Source organism: Cetorhinus maximus, chromosome 13 (genome assembly GCF_964194155.1).
Source record: "Cetorhinus maximus chromosome 13, sCetMax3.hap1.1, whole genome shotgun sequence".
NCBI lineage: Eukaryota > Metazoa > Chordata > Chondrichthyes > Lamniformes > Cetorhinidae > Cetorhinus > Cetorhinus maximus.
Genome location: NC_135891.1, coordinates 34,897,352 through 34,909,827, shown reverse-complemented (window position 1 = coordinate 34,909,827; position 12,476 = coordinate 34,897,352). Strand labels below are relative to the sequence as shown.

At 39.4% G+C, this 12,476-nt stretch overlaps 1 protein-coding gene across 1 annotated transcript in view; it reads right to left on the bottom strand.

Annotated features, from left to right (window-relative positions):
* prex1 (phosphatidylinositol-3,4,5-trisphosphate-dependent Rac exchange factor 1) overlaps positions 1-12,476 on the bottom strand; it is a 220,382-nt gene that overhangs the window by 97,641 nt on the left and 110,265 nt on the right. Inside the window, exons 10-11 of the mRNA XM_078555256.1 lie at positions 6,000-6,147; positions 4,294-4,394 (exon numbers count right to left, since the gene is read on the bottom strand). Coding sequence (XP_078411382.1) covers positions 4,294-4,394; positions 6,000-6,147 — 249 coding nt within the window. The remainder of the gene's footprint in view (positions 1-4,293; positions 4,395-5,999; positions 6,148-12,476) is intronic.

Below are 12,476 nucleotides of genomic sequence, written 5' to 3'. Positions count from 1 at the left end.
AATCAAAATTAGGGTTACATAATGCACCATCATTTGCCCATAAATCTCAAAATGATTTTCAATCTAAAACACTAAAAATGGAATACTAATGTACTTCTAATCAAGTTGAATTTCTTAGAATAACAGTGCAATTTAAAATCTGCTGCCATTTTTTAAGCACTCCTAGAAATATAATATGTTCATAACATAGTTAAGTGGGAGGTGGTCAATTTCGATAGGTAGAATAAGGAGGGTGCACCCTACTTGGGTAGAGAGTCTAAACGGGTGTTAGAGCAAAAGGGATCTAGAGATGCAGATACATCACTGGCAAATTAGTGACTGGTTAATAAGGACTTAAGGCAAACCAAGCACTGGGTTCGAGGGATAGAATTAAAAGCAGCAAATTTGTTAAACTTGTACAGAACCTTGGTGAGATCACATAGTTCTGTATACAGTTCTGGTCTCCACACTACAAAAAGGATATAGAGGCCCTGGAGAAGGTGCAAAACACTTCACAAAGATGATATCAGAACTGAGGCAATATACCCATCAGGAAAGACTGACGAGGCTAGGATTTCTTGCTCAAAAAAAAGGCTGAGGTGTTATGTTTAAAAAAAATAGTTCTTTAAGATTTTAAGGAAGGTAGACGGTAGTCATGAGATTATTTTTCTATTTGTGCTGAGTTCAAGACGAACAATCAAAATTTTTACAAAATTAATTCATGGGATGTGGGCATCGCTAGCTCTACCAGCACTTATAGCTCATCCCTAACTGCCCTCGAGAAGGTGGTGGTGAGCTACATTCTTGCTGTAAACCATATATTATCACTAATAAATTCAACAGGAGACCGAGAAAAAACATTACCCAAAAGGCAGCAAGAATGTTGAACATACTACCAAAAGGGGCGACTGAGGGAACTAACACAGATGCATGTAAGGAGAGTCAAGATAAGCACAGGGGAGAAAGGGATAAAGGATATGCGAACAGGGTGAGATGAAGCTTGGTGGGCAGAGGCTAGTGTGGTACATTAAGCACCAATATAGACCAGTTGAGACAAAAAAAACTTGTTCTGTCCTATAGACAATGTCTCACTTAAAAAGAATTGCAATGTCTCACATACAGATTAGTAATTTTCTTCCCCTCCCATCCCTATTAGAACTGTGCTTTGCTAATAAGAATTCTAGCATTCAGCAATTGTGGTTTGGTTTTTCAGAAAAACAATCACTTGGTTTAACCTGTAAATCTGTGCACAGCTATTGACTGAAGGAAATGGTATAGTTTCTATTAAATTTTCAAGCAATTAGCTCATATTGGCATTAGTCATCAATTTTGAATATTAAAATCTTAAAACATTCAACAACCTAGCTGGTCTACCCTGCCTCAGGGACACCTCCTGGCTACATGTTGTGAAGGTATTTAACCAACTTAGCTTTTTTCTATTTTCAGAGTGGTGGTTCAGGTAAGATGGAGAATGTCAACTGCACAGCCTTTAAAAACAACTTTTATTATAGATGGCTGTTAATGTAGTAAAAGACCCCAATGCACACCACAGCAGCGTTATCAACCAAATTTGACACCAAGCAATATAAAATATTAGGACAAATGATCAAAAGGCTGGTCAAGGAGGTGGGAACATCTTAAAAGGAGGAGAGAGGGGTAGAGAAGTGGCGAAATTTAGAGAAGAAATTCCAGAGCTTCAGACTTAGGCAGCTGAAGGCATGAATGCCAATAGTAAAGCAATAGAAATTGAAGGTGCACAAGAGGTCAGCAATGGAGGAGCATAGAAATCGCACCAAGCTGTTGGAGGCCAAAGATAGGAAGGCATGAGACAATGATTGGATAAAATTAAAATTGACAGCAATAGTCTAAATTTAAAGCCATCATCTCTAAATCAGCGCTTTTACTTCAGCCATTCTATTATGAGTTAACATTATGTAAAGTTGCTCCACTATGCATGGAGCAATGTCACAGCTTAAAGACATTTCTCTGCAAGTCAGTGGAGGCAAGTTCAGGTCGGATGAGTCAATTACATGCATATAAAGAGAATGTGCTCCAAGTTTAGAAGACTATATGCAGGTGAAAAGCTTTTGTCTCTCTCTGCCCAATGGTGCAATTGTGTAAAAGCTGATAATTAAAATACCAAGGTTTAATTTCCTTGAGGAATAATATTTCAGCACCACAGTGATTAGGCATAGCTGTGGCAGAGATGCTTCAGATTAAGCCAAGCCCAAACTAAATAGGTCTGCCTTAGTTTCAGCAGCCAAAAACACCGAAAGCAAAGACAGATAGAGTGCATGCTGCTTTGAAACATGCATAATTTTGAAATGAACATGATTGTAAAGTACTCAATAGCATATGACAATTTCACTGAGGCTATTTTACATAGATGCAGACAATTTTAAGAAATGAAATACTAGAAAATAATTAGGAATTCAATTCCTTCATCTAAGTCAATTCATCAAAGATTTACTTGGATTCCATTATTTTGTTGAGGGACCTGGTATTGAGGTCTAATTCTTGCACTTTTGTACCACAACCTGGTTTTAATACCAAGCTGTCATTTCTTTTGGTTTTGTGCAAGCATCTCCATTAATATCTTAACTTCAGCACCTATAATTGTGGTCCTTGTCCCCTGTTCCCATGTAGTACTTCACAACATTACTGAATCATAGATAGTGACTGATCAACCTCCTCAGGTCTTAAAGAGAGCAAATTTCCATTTAGCTTTCAATTATTCACCAAGTCAATATCCAAGCTGGTAGGGTGATCCTAACTGGATCAACAGTGGCCTGTTCTATTACATTGTGTCATTTTTGCTGGCGTATAACTAGCTGTTTCCTTGTGCGCTCTTGGCAATCCCTAGACAAGGGCTAGGAAGAGTCAGGTTCTCTGGGCTGAGTGGAATGCATCCCTCCAGGTAGAGTTTGCGCTCTCCAAATCAGATAAACCAGCAGCTTCACTTGTGGATTTATCAGTGGCTTAGCTTGGACACAGTAGGATGAAGATAGTTTACGGCAAGTGTCAGATATTGGCTTCCAAAAGCAAAACTATCCACATTTCCTCACCATTCCCTTTGTTCTTTACAGAGATGATCACAGCCAAGAAATGCCTTAATATAGCACTAGAACTCCAGAGTGGCATTTGCCTCAAGAATTGCAGAACTTGCTTAATTGGCAGCAAGACTTTTTCTTCTACTACAGTTGTGGTTTTCTCAAATTCCACGCCAATTTGAGTCAACCCTTAAGAAAAAAATCATTCTACTTCATCTCTGCCATATTATCAGGGTGGGTACAACTAGTAAATGTTCAAGTAGAATGTTAAGCATCAGACTACTGAGCCCTCTAAATCTAGCAGTGTTTCACTCCTCAGCCAACTGCATTGTCCCCACCTTCCTACTCACATTCTAGACTTCAATAAAAAATGTCTGAAGATGAATATTAAAGAATTTATCAGTAGTTTGAAACTGAAAATTCTACATTGCAACCCCCTCTTGCATAAGGATGCCTTTTCTAAGGTTTGCTTATAATTGTTAACTTTGCACCTTGGTGTAACTTTTCATGACTGTTATGTCATGTCAGGTCATACCTTTTAAGTTGGAAAATCATCAACATGGACCTCAGCATTCATCCATTAAACAACAAAGCCAGCAACAGTTTCATTTAGTCATTCATCATATCACTGCTTGTGGGATATAACAGTACACAAACTAGCTAAAGATGCAAGTTCAATTGTGAGATTAGTATTGAAGTTCACATTATTCTATTATTGAAGTCAATGGAAACGAAAACTGGGCATGGTGTAGAAATGAGATCAACAGACCCAGCCAATTTCCCACCATATGGGTTAGGTTGAAATTGCATGACACAGATGTGTGACACTGTCTTGGGTGCATGTGTCCACATGGGTCCACATGGGCATTGGGAGGGGGAAAAGAGGTGTTAAATGAATTACCTATATTATACACTGTACAAGATATTGTACCATGCTGACATATTCACACAGAGTATGTGTATGACTCTGCAACATGAGGAGATATTCAACAGGCATTGCATTTTGTGGAGGCTGAGAAAAATATTTCATTTTCTAATGAAAGCACAATTTTTGTGCATTTATAATAGCTCCAGTGAATCTGACAACTGGAGTTAATAAGCTTTCCCTTTAAGTGAAGCTGTATTCACTCACTGCCAGTAAATTTGTCCAGTTCATTTGAGATGGATCATTTCAAGGCACATCATTAACAGCTGCCTTGGACCCAGAAGAATAGCACAGCCTTCCTTTGCAATGCATTTTAAAACTTTGCATGAATGTACTCACCATGATGAATGATGCCATTCTCAAGCAATGCCTGACCCAGATTCACGCCTTCCTCGGCTTTACTGATCTCTCCGATTTCCATCAGCCAGGAAACAAACTCACTGGAAAAAATATTGCCAAGAATTTCATACAATTAGCATAAAACAGGCAAATAGTTATCTCCAGTGTGCACAAATGCTATAAATCCACTTATTAGCATATTACAATTTATATGCAATACAAAACTTCATTTCGAATGTTGATAGATTATCTGATTACAAACGGCAATTTGTAGAAGCCTCAAGGTATTAAATAAATTACAACCTGTCATAAATGGGGACTTAGTTTAAAACACTATGACTTTAATTGGATAATTAAAAACGTTTTAAAATGAAACTTATGATAAATTTGTTTTTGTAAAGTAAATGTCCTCAGTCAACAGCCAAGCTGTAACTATAAAACTTTTTTTGAAGCTGCATGTTCCTTTCTGAGAGCTAGTTGTCATCTAAAGTACATAAGCACAAGAGTTCCTTTGGCACAATTCATAACCTCTGTCAAGTGCCTAATTCTTAAACAGTTGAGGCTTCTTTTAAGTTGAACTTGGTCCACAGCCAGGCAACAGCTTTTTCAGAGGCCAGAAACAAAATTCACTTTTCATTCGTCCAAATATCACCTTCCTACACACAGCAGCTAGTAACGCATGGTGACTTTGAGCATAACTAAATTACATACAAATGATAAACATTTCACAATTTGAATCTATGGCTTTTTGAAATATTCCTTTCAACATTTCAAATCAGGTTACTCTATTGCACACATTATTGGAGGGTTTTATCTTTTTTAAAAAAAGTGCTGCATTTGGAGCAAACAAGGAAGCATATATTCCATAGATGGTATAGTTGAAAGCCCACACTTAGATTTTCATCTCCTTATTTGAGGCATTAATTTGGTTCAAGATACAGGGGCATCATTTACTTAAATCTTTCATTTAACTTGGTCATTTCAGTCTTTATATAAACATTCAGTTAAAATTCAAAGAAATTATTTCACAAACATTAGTAATACTTTACAATTAGCCGCAGGAAAAAGCTCAGAAATCCTTTGAAAAACCATTTTAAAAGGTTCTTGCAATACATGAATGAGATGGGTGATGCAGTTCTAAGCGTGTCTCCTGCTCATGCAACAAACAACTGTAATTCATTATCTACCATGATTGAACACTAGGGATCTTTCATACTTTGAATTCAATACAATTGGCAAGATAACCTTCATACAAGTTGCCGTTTATGGAACAGATAAGAACAACAGCTTACCACATTCAGCAGAATACATGCAATCTATATATACACACCAAGTTTCATTTATTATGCAGTGCTGTTTATCATGATTGTAGTATGATCTGAATAAATATACAGTTAACTAGGGTAACAAACTGTGTGCACAGTAATTTTTTTAAAATCATTAAGCATTTAATTGTTTTCACTGCAATTTTTACGTTAGTGTAATGGAAAATGTGGCTTTTGCCACACCATGCAATCCACATTCAGTGCCCAGTTTAGACAAAAATGATTATTAATTGTACCTCAAATAGTAGATAGCAACGTCTGTGCAAATTAGGACCCATCAAATGATATCTGATTTGGCAAACCAAAATTAAGTCGACAGGAAATCAAGTGTAAAGTCTTTCAAGTTGCATGAATAGAACATGAAAATTGATGTTGCCTTACTTGCCAAAAAAGCACTTTGGGACAATAGACAGCTTTCTCCTCCTGTCCTTTATAAGATTTCCTTTCTTGCTCATCATCATGTGATAGAGTTTCTCTCCCTTCTCCGAGATCATGACATATGCATCACGCTCCATGCCTAACTTGAGACCTAGAAATCAAAGGTTAGAGAACATCACACGACCAATTCATAGAACATTCTTGGCAACAAATTAGTTCAGTCCATGCACTGTTTAAAATGTGAAAAAAATTGAGTGTTCAACTTAGATTCTAATACCTTAAAAAAATTGCTTATTTGTATTCAAATTATAGCTTTCAGGTCCATTTGATGCATTCACTGCACAGTAACACAGATCAGAAACAGTCTCACCAAGCAGTGGTGGGAAGGTAGAAGCAGGGTAGCTATGTTGTTAGATATATAAAAAAAGCTCCCTTCACAGCTTCACCAATGTGCCAGCATCTGCCTCCAAAAAATAAGAAACTGCACAACAATCAACCCTATTATACTTCAAAGGTTCTATTGCATTTCCTGGCTTATGATACAAGTCCAAACAGTTTCCTGTCATTATTTAGCATTCCACGGGATGCAATACAAAGGCCTCGTCTGACTCAAAATGATATCCATGATCAAACAGATGGATTATTGGCAGAAAGATACAAGCGCAGGTGGAAAGAAATGACAAGAGTCAGCCTTACAAATTAAAATTCAACTCACCAGGATCTGGATTTAACATTTGTCAATGAACAAGCTTGATACCTGACATTGAACTTCCAATGTCCAAAACATCAAGGTGGCAACACAAAGCTAACAACCCTGTGTAAGTCTGTCCATCATGCCTGAAGTCCATGCCTAGCAACATTTCTCATAATAATTAAGAAAACAAAGAATTAGGATAAAAGTTGCTGAAAGACTTTAATCCGCAGGCCAAGAATGACAGCACACTCGCATAGCAGTGCCTGCTATGATTACAATGCTAAGGTTCAACACCTTGACCCATCATTTGGGTATGTATACTGGAATCAAGAAAATGATGGCAATACGCTAATACCATTTGTGATGAGCTGTGCCCATCGGGTTGGCTGAGTGATACTTATGAAAGCTTCTACCCACATAGCACAAACTCAAATGCACATCTGCCAACTGTCTGAATTAACTTGTGACTATCTTTGACTTGGGTGGACTGACAAAGAAAGGAGGCATTACATGTAGACTCTCTTTGGGATTGACATATGACTCCAGGAATACATGCCTAACAATACAAATTTGAAACCAAGTAAACCTTTTGTGGCAATCTCCAGTCTGATGCCCGAGCCAGGAAGCTTCACATCTTTTGTGCAGCTGTGGATACTTGATAAGCTGGCCTAGCTCACAAATGAACCATAAAAGAACAAAGCCACATGTGTAAGCATCACTAGCACAAAGACTTTCATCTATATAGTACCTTTTAACACAACAACTAGCCCAAAAGATTTCACAGGAGCATGATCAGACAAAGAGAAAATAATCCAGTTAAAGGAGGAGAAATTAGGACAAAAAACCCGCAGCTTGGTCAGAGATAGGTTTTACAGAGTGCATTAAAAGGGACGCGAGATGGGAGAGGCAAAGAGGTTGAGGGAGGTAATTTCAAAATGAACAATGGGGTGATACTCGCTCTACACCAAGAAGCAAGGCTTGTAGTGCAAAGTCCTCAGGGGCTGCATAATTTAGCTGGTTCAGCACAACAGTATGTGAACACAAAGAGGGTTAATAAGCCTGGACTCTTGTCAACCTGCATCTAAGTTTTCTGGATTTAGACAAGCAAGGGTTGCTTCTATGAAGAAAAGGGTACCCCCCACCAAGCAAACAGAAACTCCTTTGTTATTTTCTCAGGAGCTTGAATTGGAAACTCAGTGGTGGGTTTTATCATGTTGTCAAACATTTAGCTTTATTTTCAAAAAAAAAATGAACATTAGGAATCTAACCTGCTAAGTGTAACAATGACATCACAGCTTGTGCTGAACCTTACAAATACGATGCCTCCCGCCAATGAAGAAGTTTCAAGAGTACTGGCAGATATTCAACACATGAATCTTGTTGCCCAGTTTTCACATTAAGGATGGGCTGGGGGGGTGGTTCAAGCTGATTACTTACTGACAGGGGCCATTCAGACCAAATTTGTCACTCGACTTTCCCAACATGCCCACTTCCAACAGTAATTTCTGAATAACCAAGAAAGCAAGAATCTTGGCCTTTTTTAGCCTAGTACTCTGGAGGTCAATTCTACTGCCCCAACTCTTGCCTTAACTACCTTCAAGATGCACTATAACCACTATATAAAGCGATGCTGGAATTCAGAAGTCTCAGTATTTAATCAATACAAATCAACATCCTGGAGGTTACCATTGACTAGAAACTGAATTGGACTAGCGATATAAATACTGTAGCTACAAGAACAGGTCAGAGGCTATGAATCCTGTGGCAAGTAACTCACCGCCTGATTCCCCAAGTCTGTCCACCATCCACAAGGCACAAGTCAGGAGTGTGATGGAATACTCCCCACTTGCCTGGGTGAGTGCAGCTCCAACACCACTCAAGAAGCTTGACACCATCCAGGACAAAGCAGCTTGCTTGCTTGGCACCCCATCTACAAACATTCACTCCCTCCACCACTGATGCACAGTGGCAGCAGCGTGCACCATCTACAAGATGCACTGCAGGAACTCACCAAGACTGCTTAGACAGCACCTTCCAAATCCATGACCACTACCATCCAGAAGGACAAGGGCAGCAGACACATGGGAACACTGCCACCTGCAAGCTCCCCCCACAAGCCACTCACCATTCTGACTTGGAAATATATCACCATTCCTTCACTGTTGTTGGGTCAAAATCCTGGAATTCCCTCCCTAACACTGTGGGTGTACCTACACCACATGGAATGCAGCGGTTCAAGGAGGCACCTTCTCAAAGGCAATAAATGCTGCCCTAGCCAGCAACTCCCACATCCCATGAACAATTAATAAAAACAAATGGAGATCCTCTAAGCACCAGTATCTGAGCAATAAGTGCAGAGAGAGAAAGGAGCTCAATAATCCACTGAAATGGGATCATTCTGGGGGGAAGATCAAAACAAAAGACAACTAATCACAGTGAAGCGAATTTCAGGTAGCACGCTGCTGTACTTATTTCCTTGATAATAGCAAAACTATTCCTTGTGGCAGGATTCACTCTCTTCGATTGGGTTCCACTGTTGAGCTAATATTCTATTCATTTCCCGGAAATCTACGGAACTCAGTGTAGCCAGCGATGGACACAAATTTGTACTTTCGGCACACTATTTTATAAAGATATGAGTTGCAGCCACATTCAATGAAGCTTGACTTCATTACAGCAGGTGCTTATTTATGAATCCAAAGTCTTGAAACAATTCATTCATTTCGTGTCTCATTAACACAGGTCATGTGGAGAGGATATAGAATATACCTCTTATTGGTTCTTGTTAATAACAGGAAGTTTAATTTATTTGAAGCCATTGGGGATAGCAAGAGCCTCTCAATGTGCCTAGTTAGAATTCTGTGCGGTTTTTGTAAATCTCATGTCCTTGTGATTTTCCCTTCACAGGAATGCAGCCACTCCACTTCATCTTTGGCACTTGGTTTTCAATCTCATTGCAACAAATTCTGAGGTTTAAGTCTTAAGAACATAGGTACACAATGATTTTGAAGGGTATGGAAAATTCCATTTTGTTCATTAAAAATTCTCAATGTGCACAGATGTGTTTCGAAACAGGGGGAAAAAAGAGTCCACAAAAATTAAAACATTTAAATCCTTCTTATCATTGGCCTCCTTCAAGTCCCTAATGATAAGACTCAACTGTCGAGGACCTCTTTCAACAAATTAGCAGGAATGTCTGAACCACAGGTTTTCTCAAACCTTCAGTTAATTTTGCCATAGTATTCAGAGAAAGACAACAGTTTAGTCAGTTCTTTCCCCCATACTAAGACTGCATCCTAGGCTTGTTTAGAATGCTTATGCTCACAACCTGAGCAAGAGGATATAAAATTTTCTCATGAATCATGAGAAATTAAGCAGCAGGAGCAAGGATGTCCTTTTGCACCTGTACAGGGCCCTAGTGAGACCACAGCTAGAGTATTGCATGCAGTTTTGGTCTCCTTCCTAAGAAAGGATATGCTTGCCATAACAGAGGTGCAGCAAAGGTTCATCAGACTGATTCCTGGGATGGCAGGATTGTCGTACAAGAGATTAGGTCGACGACACCTATATTCACTGGAGTTTAGAAGAATGAGAGGGGGTCTCATTGAAACATATAAAATTCTGACAGGGCTGGACAGACTGGATGCAGAGATAACGATTCCTCTAGCTGGGGGGCCTAGGACAAGGGATCAGAGTCTCAGGATATGGGACTGAGATGAGGAGAAATTTCTTCACTCAGGGGGTGGTGAACCTGTGGAGTTCCCTACCAGAGAAGGCTGTGGAGGTCAAGTCATATATTAAGAATATATTTAAGGAGGAAATAGATAGATTTCTAGACTCTGAAGGCATCAAGTGGTATGGGAAGAGAGTGGAAGTATGGTGTTGAAATTGAGGATCAGCCATGATCATACTGAATGACAGAGCAGGCTCAAAGGGCCGAATGACCTACTCTTGACCTTATTTTCTATGTTTCTAACTCTTCACTGTAAAGAAATCCTGTAATGATGCCCAATCCACAAGTACAAAATTAATTCCACTTTCAAATGTCATGATTCTGGTCAAATTCTGACAGGACACAACGGACCACATGCACTCCAATTGAAAGTGTGACTGAAGGTAAGTGCTAAATAACTAACTGTTCAGTGCAAAATTAATTCCAGACTTTGTAACAAAAAGCATGGCAGAGTATCTATTCCGACAGTATGCACATGCGGCACTTGCCAATGCTAATACTCACCTGCTCAAGTTCTGGCTTTTGGTTAATGACGTTCTGAGAGGTTGTGAAGGTAACACAGCACTTTCTGACTCAGTTTTTGATAGTTACAGAAGGAATGCTACCTCATTGGCCAAACACATTGATCACAACCTTAAGCGAACAACTTCAAATGACGAAAGAAGAATAGATAAAACATACTTCAAAAATTATAAAGCAACCTTGCTACATGTAATGCAACCAGGGGAAAAAAGATTTCCTACTTTCCCCCAACTTTCTAATGACATTCTTGTACAATTGAGTCCGTGCTTGAATCACAAACTTAAACAAGTCATTGATTTGTCTTCTCATAACTTTGGAAAATAAATGACGCCTTGCAGAGAAACACATGCCAAGGTTCCCAGAAATTTGACAGATTGAACAATGAAGGAACACTGGATGAAATGCTGTGGAGCAAACAAGCATTCTCATATGAAAAAATATTACATGCATTTAACAGACAGAATTCAGGGTCATGGAGCAAATGTAAACCAAAGAACTTCAACCAGAGATCTCACAGGATGCAAGAGGTTTCAAAAGTCCTAGGATTAGGATATTAAAATTGAAGCAAAGAGTGAAATGGAGAGAAATGCACAAGTCTGCAGAATGAATCCACACTGGAAAAGGATGTGGAGGTAAAAGGAAAATTACAGCAACTGCTGTACCTCTAAGGGTTGAAAGCCACAAATACACATGAAAGGGTATGGCTGAATCCTGAGCCGTAACCAAACTGCGAATCTCTGTTTCTCCAACCACTGGGCAACTCAAGTCACCCTTTGTAAACCAGCCAGATCCAGCTTCCTTATATTCCAACTTGGCCCAAGCTTCTCAACCAAAACCTAGGTCCTGAACCGAACAGACCATCACCATGTAGTTTAACCCAGATCTCCAACCAACACAGATACTAAACTCTTCTAAAGCAGCAACCATTCCCACTGTCTCACTTCTCTTTCCCAGTAGCAATCCTACCTGGTTCCTATGCTAGGGATCAACACCTCTAACCTCCTCCCTGTTCTCTTCTTTTCACTTTGAATCCACAAGCAAATGTTTTTCTCCAGGTTCTTGAACAAACTCGTTTGTTTAGTTTCAGTTTGATTTTGGATCAACATTCTGAGTTGACATATTAACTAAAACCTGTGTCATGGACAGAATTTATGCATTTTATTGTTGCCCACAATCAGTGTTTTACTCTGAGGTTAGTGTTCTTTTACCCTCAGGGTGATTTGTCCCAATTTAAATCATTTCTAGCAACAAGCCTTTGCAAATTTAAAAATAAAGATTATGGGCAGAATTTTGCCATCGGCGAGCAGGGGGCCGGGCCTGCTCGCCAACACGTAAAATGACACGGGGTGACATCAGGCGGAACCCGCAACATCATCCCAGTCCATTTAAATTTTCAGGAAGGCAGGCCCGCAGCAAAATCAGCCGCGGGCCAGCCGACCTGTCAATGGCCAATTGAGGCCATGGACAGGATCAATTATACAATTAAAGGACCTGCCCATCCAACCTCAAGGTTGGTGGGCAGGCCAGAAGC